This window comes from Pelophylax lessonae (genome assembly GCF_965119305.1).
Source record: "Pelophylax lessonae genome assembly, chromosome: 1".
In the NCBI taxonomy this organism is placed as follows: Eukaryota; Metazoa; Chordata; class Amphibia; order Anura; family Ranidae; genus Pelophylax; species Pelophylax lessonae.
Window position 1 is genome coordinate 297,436,978 of NC_138768.1, and position 26,114 is coordinate 297,463,091.

General features: G+C 49.2%; 1 protein-coding gene across 5 annotated transcripts in view; it reads left to right on the forward strand.

The window, feature by feature from the left end:
• Positions 1-26,114, forward strand: part of GIT2 (GIT ArfGAP 2) — a 226,043-nt gene that overhangs the window by 74,998 nt on the left and 124,931 nt on the right. For all 5 annotated transcript variants that reach the window (XM_082252665.1, XM_082252661.1, XM_082252662.1 and 2 more), the window contains exon 6: positions 6,823-6,953. In XM_082252665.1, coding sequence (XP_082108791.1) covers positions 6,823-6,953 — 131 coding nt within the window. The remainder of the gene's footprint in view (positions 1-6,822; positions 6,954-26,114) is intronic.

Sequence of the window (26,114 nt, forward strand, 5' to 3'; positions counted from 1 at the left end):
CCAGGTTGCCGATAAATGTATTGGAACTGAGAGCGATCAGACTTTGTCTGATTCACTGGACCGAGCAGCTCCAGGGCAGCCCGGTTCGGATCCAGTCGGACAACGCCACGGCCGTGGCTTATGTCAATCACCAGGGGGGCACCAAGAGTGTCCGAGCGGCCAAAGAAGTGGCTTGCATTCTTCGCTGGGCAGAACGATTTGTTCCAGCTATCTCTGCGGTATTCATTCCGGGGGTGGAGAATTGGCAGGCAGATTATCTCAGCCGTCAGACTCTGGATCAGGGGGAATGGTCCCTCCATCCAGAAGTTTTCCACCAGTTGTGCCTACGGTGGGGCACCCCGGATGTGGATCTGTTGGTATCACGATTCAACAGGAAAGTACAGAGATTCGTGGCTCGCTCCCACGATCCTCTAGCAGAGACCGCAGACGCACTGATCGCCCCGTGGGGGCAATACCAGCTAATGTATGCCTTCCCTCCTCTCGCGTTACTGCCAAGACTTCTTCGCAGGATAGAGGAGGAAGGAATTCCAGTAATTCTGGTAGCTCCGGACTGGCCTCGTCGAGCTTGGTACGCTTACGTGGTCAGACTGGTGGCGGACGTTCCGTGGAGACTTCCTCTCAGGGAGGACCTACTGTCTCAGGGACCGATCTTCCATCCTGCTTTACGATCGCTGGCTTTAACGGCCTGGCTATTGAGACCCAGGTGCTGAAGGACAAGGGATTGTCAGCTTCAGTTATTCCTACTCTAGTTGAAGCAAGGAAAGCGACTTCCAGAAAGATTTATCATCGCACATGGAAGTCCTACATTGCATGGTGTGAACCTTTGGGGTTCCGTCCACGGTCTTATTCGGTTAGTCGAATATTAGCTTTTCTGCAACAAGGGGTTGAGCAGAAACTGGCCTTGAGCACTATCAAGGGTCAGGTCTCAGCATTAGCTATCTTCTTTCAGAAGCCTTTGGCTACTCATTCCTTGGTGCGGAATTTCATCCAGGGGGTGCGACATCTGGCTCCGCCAGTGCGCGCGCCGTTACCACCCTGGGATCTTAATTTAGTATTGTCGGTTCTTCAGAAACCTCCCTTTGAAGATATTAGGGAGATTCCTCTACCTACGTTGTCCCAGAAGGTGGCCTTCTTGGTGGCTATCACTTCTGCACGCAGGGTGTCAGAACTGGCCGCTTTATCTTGTCGTTCCCCATATCTGGTGGTTCATAGAGATAAGGTGGTTCTTCGTCGAATCCATCCTTCCTACCAAAGGTGGTTTCAGAATTTCATCTGAATGAAGAAATTGTATTACCTTCCCTGTGTCCTAAGCCCAGTCATCCTCGGGAGTTTGCTTTACACTCCTTGGATGTGGTCCGGGCGATCAGGGTATACTTAAAAACGACAGACTCGTTTCGCAAGACGGATTCACTTTTTGTGATCCCGGATGGACCCAAAAAGGGGTTGCCTGCATCTGCCGCGACCATTTCCAAATGGATCAGACAGACGGTGGTACAGGCTTATTCTATTAAGGGTCGGGAGCCCCCGTTCCCTGTTAAGGCGCACTCCACTCGGGCGCTTAGTGCGTCATGGGCCTTTCGCCATCAGGCGTCAGTGGTCCAGGTGTGCAAGGCGGCTACCTGGTTACAAAACATTATAAAGTTGATGTAATGGCATCATCTGATGCCGTGTTTGGCCGCAAGGTTTTGCAGGCCGCCATTTGAGGAGACCAGTGGTCTGCCTCGAGGGTTTTTTTCCGTTGGAAAATTTTCTTTTGAGTCTCATTCTTTGTTTATAATGAGCCTTTAAAACTTCTAGTTTGGCACCGGTTGGGCCTTCTAGATTGGATTTTGATTTTTGTCAATCCCACCCCTCATTTGTGGCACTGCTTCTGGATGTCCCAGCTCTTGAGAATCAAGAAGACTACGTCTGTCAATGAGCGATAGAGAAAAATGGATTTTTGTAAGATCTTACCGTAAAATCCTTTTCTCTTAAGCTCATTGACAGACGTAGTACCCGCCCCTCTATCATTGAGTTGGGTTGGGTTAAATTCTCTGTTACTGCTTTAGAACAGAACTGATTCCCTGTAGCAGAGAGAGGGAGGATATACCCTCAGGGACTGCCCCTAAGGTGGAGCCAGAACGTTTTGTCTTTCTGCCTAGTCCTACTCCTGCGGAGACAACATAACCCAGCTCTTGAGAATCAAGAAGACTACGTCTGTCAATGAGCTTAAGAGAAAAGGATTTTACGGTAAGATCTTACAAAAATCCATTTTTGCTGTGATTACAGCTGTAAGTCGCTTGGGGTATGTCTCTATCAGTTTTGCACATCGAGAGACTGAAATTTTTGCCCATTCCTCCTCGCAAAACAGCTCGAGCTCAGTGAGGTTGGATGGAGAGCGTTTGTGAACAGCAGTTTTCAGTTCTTTCCACGGATTCTCGATTGGATTCAGGTCTGGACTTTGACTTGGCCATTCTAACACCTGGATATGTTTATTTGTGAACCATTCCATTGTAGATTTTGCTTTACGTTTTGGATCATTGTCTTGTTGGAAGACAAATCTCCGTACCAGTCTCAGGTCTTTTGCAGACTCCATCAGGTTTTCTTCCAGAATGGTCCATTATTTGGCTCCATCCATCTTTCCATCAATTCTAACCATCTTCCCTGTGCCTGCTGAAGAAAAGCAGGCCCAAACCATGATGCTGCCACCACCATGTTTGACAGTGGGGATGGTGTGTTCAGGGTGATGAGCTGTGTTGCTTTTACGCCAAGCATAACGTTTTGCATTGTTGCCAAAAAGTTCGATTTTGGTTTCATCTGACCAGAGCATCTTCTTCCACATGTTTGGTGTGTCTCCCAGGTGGCTTTTGGCAAACTTTAAACGACACTTTTTATGGATATCTTCAAGAAATGGCTTTCTTCTTGCCACTCTTCCATAAAGGCCAGATTTGTGCAGTATACAACTGATTGTTGTCCTATGGACAGAGTCTCCCACCTCAGCTGTAGATCTCTGCAGTTCATCCAGAGTGATCATGGGCCTCTTGGCTGCATCTCTGATCAGTCTTCTCCTTGTATGAAAAAGCAATATTTACAAACCAGGCGCTCCTGGGATGCTTGTAGGGTGTAGGGATAGAAGTAAGCCTGTGAGGCTCCCCAGCGGTTGTTTTGCTGTTAGCCAACTAATGGCTCAGTAAAGAGATTCGCACCCAGGGAAGCCATAGGAAAAATTCCAGTCCAGAAGTCAAAGAAATAATCCCAAATCTGGCGCTCCTGGGGTGCCTTTAGGGTGGAGGGATAGAAATAAGCCTGTGAGGCTCCCCAGCGGTTTTTCTGCTGCTAGCCAACGAGCATAGGAAGGGTGCTGATATGGATAAAATGAGGAAGGCAGCGCATGAACCACAGCGGGATGCAATGGATAAGGAAGTCAGGTGAACATCCAGTATAGAAAGGGTTAACAGTTTATTGGTATTGATAACCGAAAAACAAAGTACATAAAATGCTTACATCCCCCTGGGCTGGAGTGGACAAGGGCACCTGGCAGCAAGCAACACGGGTGCGAGGAGGTCAGTCTCCCAGGACTACTGAGCAGTGTGTGGACAAAGCCGGAAACCAGCTGGTGTAAGGATGAAAGGACTGCTGTAGTTCCGTAGCGGTGACATCAGCCGGACAGGCGCCACTTGTGGGGAAGTACCAGGAACCAGGGTGGACCACAAGCTATATGGTTGCCATGACTACATGTTTTGTGCTATGCGCTTTATCAACATGTAGTCATGGCAACCATATAGCTTGTGGTCCACCCTGGTTCCTGGTACTTCCCCGCAAGTGGCGCCTGTCCAGCTGATGTCACCGCTACGGAACTACAGCAGAGTCCTTTCATCATAAGGCGGGCTGGTTTCCGGCTTTGTCCGCACACTGCTCAGCAGTCCTGGGAGACTGACCTCCTCGCACTCATGTTGCTTGCTGCTAGGTGCCCTTGTACACCCCAGCCCAGGGGGATGTAAGCATTTTTATGTACTTTGTTTTTCAGTTATTGTGACGAGACCAGTCTCGCCACATTGCATTGGAGGAGCCTGGTTGCCCGCCTGCTGCCTTTGGACTATGGACCAGACTTTAAAAGACTTTGACTCCCTGGCAATTAAACTGTATTCGTGGGGTCTGAGTGCCATTCACCTAATAATGTGCACTCAGACCTGAGCTATCTGGGGATATGTAACATGTCTATGTTTAGTGTATAAAAAGTAACTTTATATATTTTAAAGCAGAATACTGTATTTGGGTCCCCATGCGTGTAATGGAGTCTCGCTGTGAAAACTAGTTCTAGCTGCAGAGAGAGAGAGGGGGGGGGATTGTTTCCAGCAGCCCCCTCCTGAGGAATGTCTACTGATTAACTGAGACTATTGATAAACATGTTAATGAGCTCACCTGGCTGTCTACTAAGGGAGGAAGCCAGGATGCATTGTGGGGATGTTTTGCTTCTGGGAGTCTGTAATGTGATACATGTCTGTTTGTGTTACAGTGTTCCATTTGGTTCCCTATGGGAGTGTCCACCAGGTGGGAGACCTGTATAAATACGGGGGCAGGTAGCCCTCAATAAATATACCACTGCTTGACCTTCCACATGGAGCTTTGTCTCGTTCTTGGGGGGATTCACTGTATGCTGTTGGAGACCGATTGCTAGGAATGTAAGCTGATGTAATCTTCTCCTGTTCGTCTGCTAGCAGCTATTCGTGAGGTTCCAGGTTGGAGTGCTATATTGTATCCAGTTCGGGAGTGTGATCTCCTGCAAGTAGCTGTGCCTGCTCTCTCAGAAAGGGGCATATCGCCTAAACGGATTTTAACCCCTTGTCTGCTGAAACGGTCCGTTACAGTTATCAATACCAATAAACTGTTAACCCATTCTATACTGGATGTTCACCTGACTTCCTTATCCATTGCATCCCGGTGTGGTTCATGCGCTGCCTTCCTCATGTACTTTTCTCCTTGTATGAGCTGAAAGTTTAGAGGGACGGCCAGGTCTTCGTAGATTTGCAGTGGTCTGATACTCTCATTTCAATATTATCGCTTGCACAGTGCTCCTTGGGATGTTTAAAGCTTGGGAAATCTTTTTGTATCCAAATCCGGCTTAAAACTTCTCCACAACAGTATCTCGGACCTGCCTGGTGTGTTCCTTGTTCTTCATGATGCTCTCTGCTGCGCTTTAAACGGACCTCTGAGACTATCGCAGTGCAGGTGCATTTATTCGGAGTCTTGATTACACACAGGTGGATTCTATTTATCATCATTAGTCATTTAGGTCAACATTGGATCATTCAGAGATCCTCACTGAACTTCTGGAGAGAGTTTGTTGCACTGAAAGTAAAGGGGCTGAATAATTTTGCACGCCCAATTTTTCAGTTTTTTGTGTGTTTGTGTGTATTTATGTCTGTTTTTTCACATCTAGTTGTCGTTTTTTTTTTTTTTGTTTCAATAAAAAGTCAAAGGTGGACAAAAGTATAAACCAAAATGTTTCTTTCCCAAAAATGAACGTAAGCAGAATGGCATCTGTGTACATCCGTTTATGTCTATAGAAACGGAAAAGGACATAACCTTTTTATGTTTTTTTTCTCTGGATATAAGCAAATCTAAACAGGCATGCTGTAAATCCGTTTACATCTGCCTGCCCATAGACATACATTGTGGTTCAGTATAAATCTATCTGAAAAACTGACAGACTAATCCATACTGAACGCTGGCGGGAAAGGGCCCTAATGTTCCAGTTAGGATTTATATGTTCACCTTTGTTAGTGTATTCAGTCCGATCATCAAAAAGTGAGCTTTGCATTTTTGTCAGAATTTTCTAAAACGTGGCAAATATAACTGGCAAACATACTGAGACTTCATAAGCAGACATCATATCTCTGTTAATTAGCGTGAACACAGTACTGGCAAAGGCACAACTGATGATGTGCCAGCTAGTTATAAATGATGCCATGTTCTTCATAACAAGTGGATGAATGACTTATGTCAAGGTTTTATCCTGTTCAACAATTTCCTTATTAATTTGTATTGATTCCCTTGTGAGTTAGTTTGCCGAATGGTGTAATTTTGTTGACCCTTAAATGCACTGCAATGGGGCATGAATGGGGAAAGGTAAGCAGTGTTTATAAAGGATAAGCACCTCCATTCCCCCAGCAGTCCTCGAGATAGAGAAATGATTGACTAAGACCTTGGGCAAGATGAAGATCAATTTTGGACATGGCACATGCTTGACTCCCTAAACAGCACCAGGCTATGTCTTGACCACCACACTAAAATCATCAATACTTTTTACCCATCATTCACACAAACCTAAATATTAGGTAGTGCCCTGTTAGATTGTGCACAGACTACCCCCTCTTGTACCCGCTTTTCATAGGCATTTGGCTTACAGGATGCATTGCAAGTGCCATATTTTGTTGCACAGTCCCTACGCATCCCCTTGTAACACCCCTCCCCCCCCCCGCCCCCCTTTAGGAGAGGAGAATTTAGGTATATGTGGCAGTGAGGGAACAATAAAGTGACTTTAATTTACTGGTTTAATCGTACACATGCTGTACCAAAACGTAAGTACCGTAGTTGCATTACTTTTTATATTGAATTTCATTCTCCATTTTTCCGAGTTATGACACAAAGTTACTCTCAGTGCACAATAGAACTAAATGTTATCTCAGCACAATATAAAATATTTGTACCTGACTAAAGGAATATTTAGTTACAATCACAGAAAGGCAATGTTTTCATTCATAAATCCAGAAATGCATAGACTAGAGTCATTTTGAAGCTAGCAAACCCATGGAGTTTCATAATTTTTTTTTTATCTTAAAGGAAAAGGGAAGTACACCTCTTCACGTGGCAGCTAAAGCAGGACAGATCCTACAGGCAGAGCTTCTTGCAGTGTATGGGGCAGATCCAGGCACACCAGATTCTGCTGGCAAAACACCCATTGACTATGCAAGGTGAGTGGAAACTGTCTTGTGTAAACATAATCCATTGATTGGCTATAGAATTTTGTTTGGCAAGCTACAGAATGATTGGTTAAAAGCCCCCCAAAAAATCAGTTATTTTAATTGCTTACTTGCAGTGTTATTCTTTTAATTATTTTCATTCACTTGCGTTGTGACTTTTTTTGGTAAAAAACCTGTACAAATACGTTAAAGGGTCTGGCAACAGGTTCTATTTTATCCTCTAACACAAGCGCCTCCCAGCCCTTCAAGAGGTTTCTGATGCCAGGAGGTAGGGTGTGGTTTCTAATCATGTAACCACCGTGATTGGCTGTCACTGGGTAACATGATCGGAAAGCTCCCGATCGCAAGTAGAGGTTGGGAGCTTTCAGTTAGCTGCCGTGCCGGGAGTGGGCCGGGCGCGCAATCTCGGCACAGCTTTGTTTACATTCTGGTACGCATAAATACAGGTGCTTGGCTTTAAAAACCACTTGCTGAGAGACCGCATATAAGCGTACCGCCAGGGTGAAGAGGTTAACATTAATTGTGAGACTGGGATTTAACCACTTTCATACCAGGCCTATTTCGGACACTTTGTGTTTACAAGTTAAAACCAGTATTTTTTCCTAGAAAACTACTTAGAACCCCCAAACATTATATATATTTTTTTAGCAAAGACTCTGGAGAATAAAATGGCGGTCATTGCAATATTTTTTGTCACGCGGTATTTGCGCAGCGGTCTTTAAAACGCCATTTTTTTGGGAAAAATTACATTTCACTGCATTTAAAAAATACTAAACAGTAAAGTTAGCCCATTTTTTTTGTATATTGTGAAAGATGATGTCATGCCGAGTAAATAGATACCCAACATGTTACGGTTTAAAATTGCGCCCCCCCGTGGGATGGCGACAAACTACGGTCAATAGAGATCTCAATCTGCGACGCTTTAAATTTATTTAACGGTTACCAGTTTAGAGTTAGAGTGTAGCTCTTTTTTTTATATTATTGCTCACGCTCTGGCGATCGCGGCGATACCTCACATGTGTGGTTTGAACAGCGATTTCATTCGCGGCTCGACTTCCGTATACGTTTTTTTTGTGCGCGAGCTAACGGTGATCGGGGCGGCTAATTTTTTTTTTTTTTTTCCCATTTATTTTATTTATTTTTTTAACTTTATTACAGTTTTTAAAAAAAAATAAAAAATCTGATCACTTTTATTGCTGTCACAAGCAATGTAAACATCCCTTGTGACAGCAATATGCAGTGACAGGTACACTTTATGGAGGGATCGAGGGTCTAAAAGACCCTAGACCCCTCCACTACACTTCCCTGTATGCAAAACGCTGAAAACGGCGTTTTTTTATACAGCCGTTTTTCAAATTTGGCGGCGTTTTGCAGCACACTAACCCGGAAGTGACGTCATGGACGCCGCCTCCGGGTTACGTCATCGGAGACCCGATCGATGCCGTTTCCGGCATTCATCGGGACTCCATCCAGCCGGCGGACGCGCCGGCTGGGTGCTCGGGGCTCCCGGTGGGACGGGAGCCCCGGTAAAAGCCGCGGAAGGCGGCGGGAGGGGGGGGATGTCCCCTCCCGCACCCCCGGGTAACGATCGAGCGGCTCCCGAGCCGCATCGATCGGTACCGACGGAAAGCCGACCATCGGCTTCAAACAACGGTACCGGGATGATGCCTCTAGCTAGAGGCATCATCCCGGTATACCCCCGCAAAGTTTGGATGTCATATGACGTCCACCTAGGGGGAAGTGGTTAAAGGATAAGTTCACCTTTTAGTAACATGTTACATGTTATATATAGCCCTATTTAGCGTATAACATGTTACTATGCAGCATCACCACCCCATGCCTGCAGAGCAGCTGCGTTATGATTGAACTACACTTCCCATTTTCCACTACAGCAGATGGCTTATAGTTCTGAATGAATTACCAGGGTGGTTTATGGGCATCCTCATAGCTCATTGACACTCTCTGCCCATTCAGAGGTAAAGCAAGAAGCTGTCAGCAGTGTCTGCTGTAACCCCAACATTACATGCACATTTTATTATTTTTTTTTTTTATGGCAAAATAATGTGCATTTAGTATTTTCTTTAATGAAGGTGAATCTAAAATAGAACTATAGGCAAAACCTTTTTTCTCTTACGTCCTCCGACAGTCGCCGCCACTTCATATTCATCACTAATGGTGTTATTGACCTTTGCTCCGCAGGAGTAGCTAGGCAACAAAATTTGTTAATATCAAAGCTTTTAGCATATCCCACCCCTAGGGGGTGGTCCCCTCAGTCAATACCTCCCTGCTTCCTGCATTCTCAACTCAGTTTCTAATGCCTAGCTTAGGAGTAGGCTGGCTGTTCCTGTGCTGGGGCTCTGTCTCAGCCTCTATTCTCTTTTTGATTTTATTTTGAGTCTTTTTCTCTTTCTTTTACTTAGCTGTTAATTTTCAGCATTAGTTAGCTTCTTCGGATGAAGATGATCGTGCGGAGCTGGGTCTCGGACTGGCCACCCTGGATCCCAGGGTTCAGGGCCAGGGGCTTCCCAGCCTGCCATTGAGCGTTCAGCGCAGGTTTCCCTGGCATATTGAACGACCCATCCCTGTTCGCTGCAGGGATGCTTTCTGTGAGGTGGCTACCTCACTGGACGCCATTGCGGTTTCGCACCGCAGTTCCACTGCGTCCTGGCTGCGACACTCCCTGTCCTCAGTGCAGCGGTTTGGTCGCTGGAGACGGCTCCCCACGCCATCCGGACTGGTAAGTGTAAATCTGTGTGGGGACCTGTCTATTTGGGTGTCAGTCTGGGACTGTGTGACCCTGCATGTCTGTGAAAATGCTGAGTTCCCTGTCAGATTCCTGTGTGGAATAGCTGCCTGTCTGTGGGCTGCGAGGGGGGGGGCTCTCCCGCTCTGCTGTGTGAATGCATGAAGCAGTCTGGGCTTAGGCATGCTGTGCGGCGATCGCTGCTGCGACCCGCCATTTTTTTGCGGCAAATTTTTGGTGACCGGTCCTGTGTGGTACGGCGCTGCGTTTTGGCGTCAAACTCCGCCATTTTGGCGGCGATTGATCAGGCCACATGTCAGCGCTATTTTCTCTTTGCCTAAGGAATCCTCAGCCGAGCGGCCATGTTTGTGTAGCCTTACATAGGCTTTATAGGGCGGTCAGTCATTGCATCACTTCCTTTTGCTCTGGGACAGCGATCGGTGGCAGCAGCCTGTGTGATCTCTCCAGGTTTTTACCTTTTCCTTTTCCTGTATTCCCTGCCCAGTGTTCTTATCCCTGTGGGGGTCGGTGTATTCAGTAGGGTACGGTGGACTACGCTCGCCGCGGTCTTAAAGGGGCGGTACTCCTTTTTTCTCTGTCGCTCATTGACAGACGTAGTCCTCGTTGATTACTAACAACTCGGGTTATGCTGCCCTCTACAGGAGTAGGACTAGACAGGAAAGAAAACATTCTGGCCACACCTTAGGGGCAGTCCCAGAGGGTATATCCTCTCTCTCTCTCTGCTACAGCAAATCAGTTTTTTTCTGTCTAGTTAGGAGTAAGGACCTAGATGCCTTGCTAGGATCTTCGGTCCTGGCAGGATTTTTTTTCTTAGAAAGATTTTTTTAGACAGCTTTTTTCTCCAGTGTTCCTGTGAGATCTTCAAGCAAGAAAGCTGGAACTGGGCGACGGGCTGGATGTTGAGATCCAGTGGTCACCCCAGTTCAGCCTAGGAGCGCGTGCAGGCCATAGCTCCGTGCTGGGTCGGCCGCGACATAGTCCCACTGGACGGGGACTGACCCTGCGAGTTAAACGTCTCGCTTAAACGCCAATGACCATGAGTCACGGCGTCCGTATTGGTCGACAGCCCTCCCACCCCGGTGGAGAGGGGTATTGTCAGGAGTTGGCACCCGCCTGGTTCCGGTATGGTGAGTAGTATGTTCCCCCTTTTCCCCCTGACGGGTTTTGTGGTGAACGCGGGCCCCTCTCTGAAATGGTAAGGATGGGTCTCCCCTCTATCCTATAACATGTCACAGATCCCCCTATTTGAGTGTAATGTTTTTGTGAACAAGAAACCAGGAGGCTTGGTTTGGGAGCTGACAATCTAATGTCATTTCAAAACTGTAAAGATGACTGAAGTCAGTGGCAGTACTAGAATATTACTGTGGTAGTATACGGTATCCTACCTGTCAGAGGTGTTCACAGGGCGATGTCTATGCATGTATAACTACAGTCCAGATCGCATTCCTCCAGCAAGGGCAGGCTGCCTTCCGACGGCCCACGGACCGCATGCGGCCCGCCAGGGTCCGGTACCGCTGGCCAGGTTGATCACCATTAGGGTGAAGGTTTGTGGGGCCGAGATACTCCCGCAGGCCGCCAGACACGCCGTTATCCTGTACAGGCCGCCGCCATTGTCTGGCAGATCGCACGAGGCCGCCATATTGGCGTAGCCTCGTGTCTCCAGCATGGGGGCAGCCATGTTTGAGGTAACCAAAACACCTCGTGGAGTTAGGGGAGGCGCCGGAAGGCGTGCAAAGGGGCGGAGCCGCCTCCTTTTTACCCGGGAAGCCAGCCAAGACTTCCTGTCTGTTATAGACAGTGCTGAAACAAGTTGCATTTGAAACTCTGAGCATCAAGTGGTGAGCCTTGGGGTCTATCTCTCTCTCTCGCTCGGTAGGGGTCCCTAAGCAGGTGGCGCTGGGGGTCTGAAAAAAAAAAAAAAGTTATATTTTTTTTTGGCAAATTATTATTTTTTCTCTAGCGCTCATCGACAGACGTAGTCCTCGGTGATACACCACCTTCGGGTTATGTTACCTCCGCAGGAGCAGGACTAGACAGGAAATTAAAAAGCTCTGGCCACACCCTAGGGGCAGTCCCAGAGGGTATATCCTCTCTCTCTCTGCCTCAGCAAATCAGTTATTTTCTGTCTAGTTAGGAGTAAGGACCTAGACACCTTGCTGGGATCTTAGGTCCTGGCAAGAATTTTTTCTTAAAGGATTTTTTTAGACAGCTTTTTCTCCAGTGTTCCTGTGAGATCTTCAAGCAAGAAAGCTGAACTGGGCGACGGGCTGGATGTTGAGATCCGGTGGTCACCCCAGTTCAGCCTACGAGCGCGTGCAGGCCATAGCTCCGCGCTGGGTCGGCCGCGACAAAGTCCCATTAAAAGGACTGAACCCGCGAGTTAAACGTCTCGCTGAAACGCCAAAGACCATGAGTCACGGCGTTCGTATCGGTCGACAGCCCTCCCGCCCCGGTGGAGAGGGGTACTGTCAGGAGTTGGTGCCCGCCTGGTTCCGGTATGGTGAGTAGTATGTTCCCCCTTTCCCCCTGACGGGTTTTGTGGTGAACGCGGGCCCCTCTCGGTATGGTAAGAAAGAGTCCTTTCTATCCTATAACATGTCACAGATCCTCCTACTTTGAGTGTGATTTTTTGTGTACAAAAAGCCAGGAGGCTTGGTTTGGGAGCTAACAATCTATTGTATACATGTTTAAAAGATGTAATCTGTGGCATTCTGGGAATCTTATGGGTTAAGTATAAGCTACCTACCAGTCGGAAGCCACGGACATGTAGACTGCCTTCCAAATCAGATCTCCAGCTATTAGCAGGCCTCCCGAACGGCCATGCGGTCCGCCAGGGGCCGATACCGCCAACCACGCCATATCCCCAGGCAGAGACAGTGTTGTGTGCAGCACACCGCCATTCAGCAGGCCGCCGCCATTTTTTCTTGCAGGATCGCACGAGCCGCCATTTTGGCGTAGCCTCGTGTCTCCAGCATGGGGGCGGCCATGTTTGAGGTGATCCTACACCTCGTGGAGCTTGGGGGAGGCGCCGGAAGGCGTGCAGAGGGGCGGAGCCGCCTCCTTTCTTCCTGGGCAGCCAGCCAAAAGACTTCCTGTTTGTCAAGACAGCGCTGTAAGCTGTTGCAGTTTAACTCTGAGCATCAAGTGGTGAGCCTGGGGGTCTATCTCTCTCTCTCTCGATCGATAGGGATCCCTAAGCAGGTAACACTAAGGGGCTTTTTTGTGGCGCTGGGGGTCAGAAAAGAAAAAAAAAAAAAAAAAAGTTTTTTTCTTTACTTTTGAATTATATTATCCAGGAAGTAACTGGAGTTATTATGGACCCTGCCACACATATTCCCCCACCTGTTTCCCTCGAGGGTCGGGACCCGCCGGTGCACAGAGTATAGAGTCATTTACAGCAATTTTGGAGTCTATGGTGGCTCGGGTGGAGGCGGCCTGTCAGGGACGGGGGTCAAGGAAGCGACCCCCGCCTACCCCTATACCATCTGACACCTCTGACTCAGATTCAGAGATGGTCACGGCAGTTGCAGGTTCCTCTGCAAGGGCTGTTATCCCAGGTAAAGCCCCCTCAGACAGTGAGGAGGACGCTTCTTCTCTTGCTATAATTCAGGAAGAAGCATTGGTGGACGCACTAGTTGTGGCAGTGCAAGAAACCTTAAAACTTGAGGCTTTACCGGCAGAGGCAACTGAAACAGAGAGGCCTTTTGGGACTAATAAGCCCATCAAGACGGCGAAGGCTTTTCCTGTACCTAAATGTTTTGGTAATCAGATTAAAGGAGAATGGGAGCATTCTAAACGTACCTTTACTATTTCCAAGCGTATTGCTAGACGCTATCCGTTTGAGGAATCCATCATTAAGAAATGGACGGTACCACCAGTTGTGGATCCGCCTATTTCCAGGCTGAATAAAGCCACGGTTATTCCAGTGGAGGACACTTCGTCCTTTAAGGATCCGGTGGATCGAAAGATAGAAGCAGAGTCCCGCACTATCTTTTCTCTGATAGGGTCAGCATTTAGACCAGTAATCGTTATTGGTCTAGTTTCCCAGACACTTACGGAATGGGCGAAGATGGTACGCCAAGATCTTAGGGGAAAAGATATTCCCCAGGAGACATCTGATTTGATGGAACAGATCATACAAGGGCTACGGTTTATCTGTGACGCAGCCTTGGACACTACTCCCCTATTAGGGCATGCATCTAAGTTAGCAGTGATCCTCAGACGTGTGCTGTGGTTAAAATGCTGGTCAGCTGACCTAGGTTCCAAAAAGACCTTGACCAATCTCCCCTTTCAGGGGAATCGTCTATTTGGAGCCAACCTAGATGAAATCATTAAGGATGCCACTGGGGGCAAGAGCACTTTTTTGCCACAGGCTGCAAAAGCTAAGGGACCTCGCAACAAGCGAGGACCTTTCTTTACCGCCCATAAAGGGCGCCCGGCTGGTACTAGCGGGAAAGGCAAGACTCCTCCAGGAGGGTTCAAGAAGGGGACCAACCCAGCCAAACCCGAAGCAAAGGAGTACACAGCCTGAAGGTGCGCCCCCACCCGGTTTCAGGGTGGGGGGACGTTTTCACCGGTATTCAGGACATTAGATCGAGCATCAACCACTACTACCGGTGCGATTCTTCCCTTCCAACATTTAAGTACCACAGGAAGCGGTAGTTACCGTTCCCTGAAAAGATCTTTTCCTTTACCTTTTCCTAAGATTAGTCCCGATACCTCACAGGAATCGGATCTGGTTGACCAGATAGGCCAAGTAGCCTCTAGTCGAGTGACTTCGGTCCCTGAGGTTCAACCAGAAAAGATCACCTTTCCTGATAACTATCAGGTATCTGATAAATGTGTGGGAACAGAAAACGACCAGACTTTCTCGGATGGTCGGGGCCAGATAGCTCTAGGGACGCCTGGTTCAGATCCAATCAGCGCCAGTGGTCCTAGAAATTCTAGGCTGGCCTCCTCAAGCCGGCCTGGCCGACTTGGACATGTTAGTCGCAGACGTTCCGTGGGAACTTCGTCTCAGGGAGTGTCTGTGGTCTCAAGGACCAATTTACCTTCGTGCTTTACAGTCGCTGGGTTTAATGGCCTGGCCATTGAGACCCAAGTACTGAAGGACAGAGGTTTGTCTACTTCAGTCATTCCTACCCTTATTAAAGCAAGGAAAGCGACTTCCAGCAAAGTCTATTATCAATCAAGGGTCAAGTTTCAGCATTAGCAATCTTCTTTCAGAAGCCTTTAGCTACCAAATCCTTGGTGCGGAATTTCATCCAGGGGGTGCGGCACCTGGCTCCTCCAGTCCGCGCGCCCTTACCGCCCTGGGATCTTAATTTGGTTTTGTCGGTTCTACAGAAACCTCCTTTTGAAAACATCAGGGAGATTCCCTTGCTTACTCTATCCCAGAAGGTGGCCTTCTTGGTGGCTATTACTTCTGCTCGCAGGGTGTCAGAACTGGCTGCATTATCATGCCAGTCACCATACCTAGTGATTCATAGGGATAAGGTAGTACTTCATCCTAAGCCATCTTTTCTTCCCAAGGTGGTTTCAGATTTTCATCTGAATGAAGATATTGTACTACCTTCCTTGTGTCCTCAGCCCAAGCATCATCGGGAACATGCGTTGCATTCCTTAGATGTGGTTCGGGCAATCAGGGTATACCTGAAAGCTACGGAATCATTCCGTAAGACGGATTCACTTTTTGTGATCACGGATGGCCCCAGAAAGGGTTTGCCTGCATCTGCCGCGACCATTGCCAAATGGATTAGACAAACGGTGGTACAGGCTTATTCTATTAAGGGTCAGAGTCCTCCGTTCCCTGTTAGGGCGCACTCCACTCGAGCGCTCAGTACTTCCTGGGCCTTTCGCCATCAGGCGTCAGTGGTCCAGGTATGTAAGGCGGCCACCTGGTCGTCGGTACATACCTTTACAAAATTCTATAAAATTGATGTGACGGCATCGGCGGATGCCTCATTTGGCCGCAAGGTTTTGCAGGCCGCAATTTGAGGAGACCGGTGGTCTACCTCGAGGGTTTTTTTCTGTTTGAAAAAAAAAAAAAAAAAAAAAAAAAAAAATTGTTTTCTCTTTTTTTTGGTTGAGTCTCATCATTAAGGATGAGCATTGTAAACTTCTAGTTGGCACCGGTTGGGCCTTCTAGATTGGGATTTGATTTCCATTTTCCCACCCCTCAGTTGTGATACTGCTCTGGGACGTCCCGAAGGTGGTGTATCACCGAGGACTACGTCTGTCGATGAGCGCTAGAGAAAAATGGATTTTTGTAAAATCTTACCGTAAAATCCTTTTCTCTTAGCTCATCGACAGACGTAGTCCCCGCCCCTCTGTTTTGGAGTTGGGTTGGGTTAAATTCTCTAAGCACTGCTTTTTCACATAACTGATTTGCTGAGGCAGAGAGAGAGAGGATATACCCTCTGGGACTGCCCCTAGGGTGTGGCCAGAGCTTTTTAATTTCCTGTCTAGTCCTGCTCCTGCGGAGGTAACATAACCCGAAGGTGGTGTATCACCGAGGACTACGTCTGTCGATGAGCTAAGAGAAAAGGATTTTACGGTAAGATTTTACAAAAATCCATTTTTTTCCAGCAAGTGTCTGGAATTATCATGGACCCTGCCACACAGGTACCCCCACCGGTTTCCCTCGAGGTGGTTGCGGGACCCGCCAGTGCACAGAGTATGGATGCATTTACAGCAGTTTTGGAGTCTTTGGTGACTCGGGTGGAGACGGCCTGTCAGGAACGGGGGTCAAGAAAGCGACCCCAGCCTACCCCTATATCATCTGATACTTCAGATTCAGATTCTGAGATGGTCATTGCAGCTGCAGGTCCCTCTGCAGGGGCTGTTGTCTCAGGTAAAGTTCCCTCAGACAGTGAGGAGGACGTTCTTGCTTCCGCCATAGCACAAGAAGAAGCATTGGTGGACGCACTAGTTGTGGCGGTTCGGGAAACCTTAAGACTTGAGGTTTTACCGGCAGAGGCAACTGAAATGGAAATTCCCTTTGGTACTAGCAAACCTACCAAGACGGTGAAGGTTTTTCCTTTACCCAAATGTTTTGGTAATAAGATTAAAGAGGAATGGGATCATTCAAAGCGTACCTTTACTATTTCCAAGCGCATTGCTAGACGCTATCCGTTTGAGGAATCCCTCATTAAGAAATGGACGGTACCACCAGTGGTGGATCCACCTATTTCCAGACTGAATAAAGCCACGGTTATTCCGGTGGAGGACGCTTCGTCCTTTAAGGATTCGGTGGATCGGAAGATAGAAGCGGAGTCCCGCACTATCTTTTCCCTGATAGGGTCAGCCTTTAGACCAGTAATTGTCATTGGTCTAGTTTCTCAGACATTAACGGAATGGGCGAGATTGGTGCGCCAGGACCTGAAGGGGAAAGGTATCCCCCAGGCAACATCTGATTTGATGGAACAGATTATACAAGGACTACAGTTTGTCTGTGACGCAGCCTTGGATGCCACCCCCCTATTAGGGCATGCATCTATGTCAGCGGTAATCCTCAGACGTGTGCTGTGGTTAAAATGCTGGTCAGCGGACCTAGGTTCCAAAAAGACCTTGGCGAATCTCCCCTTTCAGGGGAATCGCCTATTTGGGGGCACCCTAGATGAGATCATTAAGGATGTCACTGGGGGCAAAAGCACTTTTTTGCCACAGGCTGCTAAAGCTAAAGCACCTCGTAACAAGCGTGGACCTTTCTTTGCCGCTCATAAAGGGTTCGTTCGCTCTGCTGGAGCGAGCGGGAAAGGCAAAACCCCTCTAGGAGGGTTCAAGAAGCGCTGGTCGGACAAACAAAAAACCGACTCAGCCAAACCTGAAGCTAAGGCTTACACAGCCTGAAGGTGCGCCCCCACCCTGCTTGAGGGTGGGGGGACGTCTTCACCGGTATTCAGAGCACTAGATCGAGCATCGATCACTGCTACCGGTGCGATTCTTCCCTTCCAACATTTAAGTACTACAGGGAGCGGTAGTTACCGTTCCCTGAACAGATCATTTTCTTTACCTTTTCCAAAGATTAATCTCAGTTCCCCACAGGAATCGGATCCGGTTGAGCAGACAGACCAAGAAGCCTCTAGCCGGGTGACTTCGGTCTCTAATGTTCAACCAGGAGAAATCATCACTCCTGATAGGAATCAGGTGTCTGATAAATGTGTGGGAACAGAGAATGATCAGACTTTGTCGGATTGCCTGGGCCAGGTAGCTCTAGGGCAGCCTGGTTTGGATCCAGTCAGACAATATCAGGGTCATGACTTAAGTCGATCACCAAGGATTTCACCATCTGTGTCTTCTTCAGAGCATCCCGGAGGCGCGGAGATTGGTAACGCGCGCCCACGATCCTCCAGCGGACGCAGCAGACGCGCTGAACGGCCTGTTAAGGCAGTGTCAGCTATTAGAGGTATTCCCTCCTATCAGATTGCTGCTAAGATTTCTCCGCAGGATGGAGATGGAGGGAACTCCAGTTATCCTGGAAATTCTAGGCTAGCCTCGTCAAGCCGGTCAGGCCGACTTGGACATGCTAGTCACGAACGCTCCTTGGAGACTTCCTCTCAGGGAGGGTCTGCGGTCTCAAGGACCGATCTTCCATTGTGCTTTACAGTCGCTGGTTTTAATGGCCTGGCCATTGAGACCCAGGTACTGAAGGACAGAGGGTTGTCAGCTTCAGTTAATTCTACTCTAGTTAAGGCAAGGAAAGCGACTTCCAGCAAGGTCTATTATCGCACATGGAAGACTTATATCGCGTGGTGTGAATCTTTGGGATTTCCTCCACGTACCTATTCGGTGACCCGGATCTTGGCTTTTCTGCAAAAGGGGGTTGAGCAGAAACTATCCTTGAGCACCATCAAGGGTCAGGTTTCAGCATTAGCAATCTTCTTTCAGAAGCCCTTGGCTACTCATTCCTTGGTGCGGAATTTCATTCAGGGTGTGCGGCACCTGGCTCCACCAGTCCGCGCGCCCTTACCGCCCTGGGATCTTAATTTGGTTTTGTCGGTTCTGCAGAAACCTCCCTTTGAAAACATCAGGGAGATTCCCTTGCTTACTTTTATCCCAGAAGGTGGCCTTCTTGGTGGCTATCACTTCTGCACGCAGGGTGTCAGAACTGGCTGCATTATCATGCCAGTCCCCATATTTAGTGGTTCATAGGGATAAAGTAGTTCTTCATCCAAAGCCATCCTTTCTTCCAAAGGTGGTTTCAGACTTTCATCTGAATGAAGATATTGTGCTACCTTCCTTGTGTCCTCAGCCCAATCATCATCGGGAACATGCGTTGCATTCCTTGGATGTGGTTCGGGCAATCAGGGTATACCTGAAGGCTACGGAATCGTTCCGTAAAACGGATTCACTTTTTGTGATCACGGATGGCCCCAGAAAGGGGTTGCCTGCATCTGCCGCGACCATTGCCAAATGGATTAGACAGACGGTGGTACAGGCTTATTCTATTAAGGGTCGGAATCCTCCGTTCCCTGTTAAGGCGCACTCCACTCGAGCGCTCAGTACTTCCTGGGCCTTCCGCCATCAGGCGTCAGTGGTCCAGGTGTGTAAGGCGGCCACCTGGTCGTCGGTACATACCTTTACAAAATTTTATAAAATTGATGTGATGGCATCGACGGATGCCTCATTTGGCCGCAAGGTTTTGCAGGCCGCAATTTGAGGAGACCGGTGGTCTACCTCGAGGGTTTTTTTTTCCGTTGGAATTTCTGTTGAGTCTCATCTTTGATTAATGAGCCTTTAGAACTTCTAGTTGGCACCGGTTGGGCCTTCTAGATTGGATTTTGATTTCCATTTTCCCACCCCTCATTTGTGGTACTGCTTTGGGACGTCCCGAGTTGTTAGTAATCAACGAGGACTACGTCTGTCAATGAGCGACAGAGAAAAATGGATTTTTGTAAAATCTTACCGTAAAATCCTTTTCTCTTAAGCTCATTGACAGACGTAGTACCCGCCCCTCTGTTTTTGAGTTGGGTTGGGTTAAATTCTCTAAACACTGCTTTGTGACATAATTGATTTGCTGTAGCAGAGAGAGAGAGGATATACCCTCTGGGACTGCCCCTAAGGTGTGGCCAGAATGTTTTATTTCCTGTCTAGTCCTACTCCTGTAGAGGGCAGCATAACCCGAGTTGTTAGTAATCAGCGAGGACTACGTCTGTCAATGAGCTTAAGAGAAAAGGATTTTACGGTAAGATTTTACAAAAATCAATTTTTTCTACTTTTGCTGGGGCATGGATTCTCAGGATTGCAAGTTTCCTCCCACCTTGGTGGGGGGCCAAGGGGCTGCTGCATCCCCCGAGGGGGCTGATCTGGCTACTATTGTGGCGAACTTGGCTGCTCAGGTGCAGATGCTGGTGGCTGATCGATCCACCAAACGGCCCAGAGTGTCTATTTCCTCTGATTCAGAGGGCGATGGGGCTGCTATGGCTGGAGTGCCCTTCTCAGGGTCTCACTCATCTCTAGACCTTGTGGGGTCTGAGGGGGAGGCTGAGGTAGAAGGGGTTGATAATGCTCCCCCTGACTCGTCTGAAGAGCTTGCACTCATGGATGAGTTGGTTGCTTCTATCAAGCAAACGCTGCATTTGCAGGATGAACCATGTCCTCCTGTTTTGATGTCCTCTTATGGGACGCAAAGGAAACGCAAAACATCACAGGTTTTTCCTTGCTCTGTGGAATTTCAGCGCGCGGTTGATGAGCAATGGCGCAATTTAAAGAAGCCTTTTGCTGTGCCGAGTAGGTTCAAATTGCGTTATCCATTTACACCCACCACTGATGAGCGTTGGTGTGTAGGTGGATCACGAGGTGGCGATTTTGAATAAATCCACTGCGATCCCTGCTGAGGATACCCCGGTGTTCTGGGACCCGACGGACAGGAGATTGGAGTCTCTGGCCCGTCATGCTTATACGGTTGCTGGTTCTATGCTGAAGCCTATTTTTGCTTCCATTATGGCAGCCCAGGCTATTGCGGATTGGATGCAGGTGCTCAGGCGCACCCTGGTGGCTGACTCTGCCCCGCCGACAACTTTGGCTATGGTGGATCAAATTCATCAGGGTGTCATGTATTTGTGTGATGCGGACTTAGATATGGTCCCTTTGGCTGCGCGTCTTTCAAGTGTGGCGGTATTGAACGGTCGCCTGATATGGCTGAAATGTTGGTCTGTTGACCAATCTTCTCGCAAGACTTTAGCTAATTTGCCCTACGCGGGATCTCGCCTTTTTGGCGAATCTTTGGATACTCTGATAAAGGGGATTTCTGTGGGTAAGAGCACTCTCTTGCCCCAAACTCACAAGAATAAGTTTGTTCGTGGTAAGAAGAATACCTCGTTTAGGCCCTCTCAGGGGTCCTTTCGTGCCTTTCGGTCGCACTATAAGGGCAAGCCCTTCAAGGGCCAAGGCTCCCAGAAGAAGCCGTGGACGGGTAAGCAGAAGTCCGGCCAGTCCGGGTCCGCTGCCCATAACAATACGGCCTGAAGGGACGCCCTCACCCAGTTCTGGGGTGGGGGGACGTTTGCTCGGTTTTCTTCAACCCTGGCTGGCCCGCATTCGGGACAGGTGGGTTCAGGAAATCGTTCGATCTGGATACAAGATCGAGTTTCTCTCTCGGCCGGCGGGCAGATTTTTCCCCTCAAACCTTCAGCTGACTCCGGAGCGCTTGCAGGATCTGCACCTGGCGGTGCGGGACCTGCGGGCCCAGGGAGTGGTGGTTCCGGTGCCTCATCGGGACAGATTTCGGGGGTTCTATTCCAATCTGTTCACTGTGCGCAGAAAGGAGGGCAAGGTACGTCCGATTCTGGACTTGAAAGCTCTGAACCACTTTGTGCGGGTTCGCAAGTTCCGCATGGAATCCCTGCGCTCGGTGGTGGCTGCCCTGGTCCCGGGGGAATTCATGGCCTCCATCGATTTGAAGGATGCGTATCTTCACATTCCAATTTTCGAGGGTCACCAGAGGTACCTTCGATTCGCCATTGCGGAGGATCATTTCCAATTCGTGGCATTACCCTTTGGTCTCGCTTCGGCTCCGCGGGTTTTCACCAAGGTGCTTGCGCCGGTCCTGGCTTTGAGAGCCCAGGGCATCTCTGTCTTGGGGTATCTGGACGATATCTTGATTCGGTCTGCGACCAGTCAGGGCCTGGTGAACGACCTGTCCATCACGATGCAGACTCTGCAGGAGTTCGGTTGGACGATAAATTTCCCAAAGTCAACGTTGTGTCCGTCAGTTCGTCTTCCCTACCTGGGGATGATACTGGACTCTGTTCAAGCGAAGGTCTTCCTGCCGGAAGAGAAGCTCCGGACACTTCAGAACGAGGTCAGGTCCCTCAGGGACAATCAGTGCTCGTTCCTCCGGACGTGTATGAGGTGTCTGGGATTGATGGTCTCGGCCTTCGAGGCGATTCCCTTCACCCAGTTTCACACACGGGATCTTCAGGCGGAGATCCTGGCCAAGTGGGACGGGCGTCCGCAATCTCTTGATCTGCGGATTTCGTTGAGCCGCCTCGCCCGAAGGGGTCTTTTGTGGTGGCTCCAGTCCCCGGCGGTGTCGGGGGGCAAGTCTTTTCGTCCTTTGTCGTGGACGGTGATCACCACGGATGCCAGCCTGTCGGGCTGGGGTGGTGTCCTGGCCGTTCTGTCCGCCCAGGGAACTTGGTCGGAGGAGGAATCTTCCCTTCCGATCAACATTCTGGAATTGCGAGCGATAACTCTCTGCCTTCTGCGTTGGACGGACAGGCTTCAGGGCCGTCCGGTTCGGGTGCAGACGGACAATGCCACAGCGGTGGCCTACATCAACCACCAAGGGGGCACCAGGAGTGCCCGAGCGGCCCGGGAAGTAGCCGACATTCTGTCTTGGGCCGAGACGCACGTCCCGCCGATATCTGCAGTTCACATTCCGGGGGTGAAGAACTGGCAGGCGGATTATCTGAGTCGCCAGACCCTGGACCTGGGAGAATGGCCCCTTCACCCGGATGTCTTTCAGATGTTGTGCGCGAAGTGGGGTTCCCCAGATGTGGACCTGTTCGCGTCTCGTCTAAACAACAAGTTGGAAAGGTTCGTGGCAAGGACGCGCGATCCTCGGGCAGACGCCTCAGACGCGTTAGTGGCGCCCTGGCATCAGTATCGTCTGATGTATGCCTTTCCACCGATTCAGCTGCTGTCGAGGTTCCTTCGCAGGTTGGGCTCGGAACCGCACACGGTGGTTCTGGTGGCGCCAGACTGGCCTCGCCGGTCTTGGTACGCAGACCTTGTGAATCTGGCGGTCGACGCTCCGTGGCGTCTGCCTCTTCGAGAAGATCTCCTGTCTCAAGGACCGATCTTCCATCCTGCTTTACAGTCGCTGGCTTTAACGGCCTGGCTGTTGAAAGCCAGGTCCTGAAGGATAGGGGTCTCTCCCCTGAGGTCATTCCCACTTTGATCAAGGCTAGAAAAGCCTCTTCGGGGAAGATTTACTACCGTACTTGGAAGGCGTACTTTGCCTGGTGTGAGTCCAGGGGGTATTCCCCTCGCTCGTACTCGGTGTCGAGATTGTTGGCTTTCCTTCAAACGGGCGTGGACCAGCGTTTGGCGTTGGCCACGATTAAGGGTCAGATTTCTGCGCTGGCCGTTCTCTTTAAACGCCCTGTGGCGTCTAATTCTTTGGTTAGCACCTTTGTTCAAGGGGTGCGACACTTGGCCCCTCCTCGGTGGGACCCTTTACCTCCATGGGATTTGAACCTTGTTCTGTCCGTGTTGCAAGATTGTCTTGCCTTCGCTTTGCGCGAAGCCTAAGCATCCAAGGGAGGTGGCTTTGCATTCCTTGGATGTTGTTCGGGCGATCAGGGTTTACCTGTCTTCGACGAAATCCTTTCGCAAGTCGGATTCTCTTTTTGTTCTTCCAGAGGGTCCTCGGAAGGGCATGGCAGCGTCGGCTGCGACCATCGCCAAATGGATCAGACAGACCATTGTGCAAGCCTATGCTTTGAAGGGGAAGGTTCCTCCTTTCCCTGTGAAGGCGCACTCTACCAGATCTCTGAGTACGTCTTGGGCCTATCGTCATCAGGCTTCTGTTGCCCAGGTGTGTAAGGCGGCGACTTGGTCGTCAGTTCACACCTTCTCCAAATTCTACAAGGTGGATGTTCAGGCATCGGCGGATGCTTCCTTTGGCCGCAAAGTTCTTAGTGCTGCGGCAGTGCTTTAGGGTCCCTTGTTTTGGGTCCTTGGCTGTTGGGATGTCTTTATCCCTAGGTTACTTGTTTTCCTGGGTTGTTGCTCCTGTTGAGCACGTTTTTTTCCTGTTGCCCAGTTGGTTCTCTTACTTTGGTAAGGTTCCATTCTCTGATGTGGGTACTGCGTTGCTTTAGGCGCGGCTGCGTTTTTTCCCACCCCTCATGTCTACACTGCTATGGGACGTCCCCATTAGTGATGAATATGAAGTGGCGGCGACTGTCGGAGGACGTAAGAGAAAACTGAATTTTTGTAAAATCTTACCTGTAAAATTCCTTTCTCTGAGTCCTCCGACAGTCGCCGCCCCCGCCCCTCTTTTGGGGTTTGTTTATGTACTCTACTGCTATGCTACTGAAACTGAGTTGAGAATGCAGGAAGCAGGGAGGTATTGACTGAGGGGACCACCCCCTAGGGGTTGGGATATGCTAAAAGCTTTGATATTAACAAATTTTGTTGCCTAGCTACTCCTGCGGAGCAAAGGTCAATAACCCCATTAGTGATGAATATGAAGTGGCGGCGACTGTCGGAGGACTCAGAGAAAGGAATTTTACATGTAAGATTTTACAAAAATTCCGTTTTTTTTTTTCTTTTCATTTTGGATAGAGCATGGGAGGGTTATAACACCTGTCAGATTTTTTGTTTCCTTTTTGGGAAGATTTTTCGTCACTTCCTGTCCATAGCCAAACCGGAAGTGACAGGAAATTCTTGCAAATTAAGGGAATTCCTTGGAGACCCCGGGTAACTAGAACTGGTGTCCCCGTTAGATTTCCTCACTATTAAGTTTCTGGGGACAACCCAAAACTTGGGATTTTCTTTTTAATTTTCAATGATAATGGTGAACAGGACAAATAGAAAGGATGGATCTACCTACCAGGGACACAGACCGCAATAAAAACTAACAGGTGTTCTAATCCCTCTTCACTCTGTCCAAAACTACCAAAAAATTGCCTTTAGTTACACTTTAATCCTTTAACAGCTTTTTATGAGCTGCACAGATGTGGCAGCTGCAGAATTAATTTGCAGAGAATACGACCCAAATTGTGAAAAATGTATACTTTCTCTTTCGTTCATTGACGGACACAGCTCCATATCTTCTTTGACCCTTGGGTTATGCTGCTCTCCTTAGGAGTAGGACTCTAGGCGGAAAATAATTGACTGCACCTATAGGGCAGTCCCAGGGGGTATACTCCCACTTCCTGCTATAGGACTTCACTTTTTTTCTGCCTAGTCAGGAGTAAGGACCTAACTCCCTGTTGAGATCTTTGGTCCTAGCATTTTTCCTTTTAAATCTTAACTTTTTTTCCTTTTGTTGTCTTCTTTCTACAGTCACGTCTGTTCCAGCAAGCGCATGCAGACTGCAGCTCTGCTCTAGGTTGATCGCGACATAGCCCCACTGGACGGGGGCTGGCCTGCGAGTGAAACAACTCGCGAGGACGCGCATGACCTGCAGCACCCCCCATTCCAAGATGGGGAGGTGATCTTCCCGGAGTGGTGCCTGAAGTGTCCCCCCTCTCCTCTGGGAAATTTGAGGGGGGGATGCTGGCACCTCCCCGGGCTGGTAGGTCCCCCCATGTGTCCTTCCTACCCTAATGGCGCCCCCTCCTCAATAGTCCCCTCTTCTGAGTTGCTGTGCTGTCCTGGGGGTGGGGTGTGAGGTGAGCTGTGGCTCGAAGAGGGGGGGGGGCTTCAGTGGCTCCATTTGCCATTATTCTGGTAAGAAACGTCCTGGGGGGTGTCCATGGCTAGGCCCCCCTTGCTGGGCTTAAGTACCTGTAGAGTCCCTGGGGTCCCAGGAGTCGCGCGCCCGCCCGCCACGTGGTGCCACCATTTTCCCGTGGCTGACTAAATGGGAGCTTGGCGGCCATGTTTGTCTAGTCCAGCGCCATGTTTTAGTGGTTTCCCATTTAAATCACTGTGACGGACATTTTCTTGTAGCCAAATGGAGCTATTCTCGACTGTGGGCCTCTAGTAGTGGTACTTCCGTTTCCTCTTCCTTTCTGATCAGCGTGCAGCAGGCAGCTTGGCGCTCTCTGTCCTCCTAAGTCGGTGGCGGTGAGTCCCTGGGGGCTGTACATAATCACTCTTCTGCTATAGCAGCGCTGCTTGGTGCGCTGGGACCTGTGGTGCTATTGGTGCAGCAGTGGGGGTTTTACAGCTATTTTTTTTTTTTTAATCGTACAGCTATTGCTGGTGGT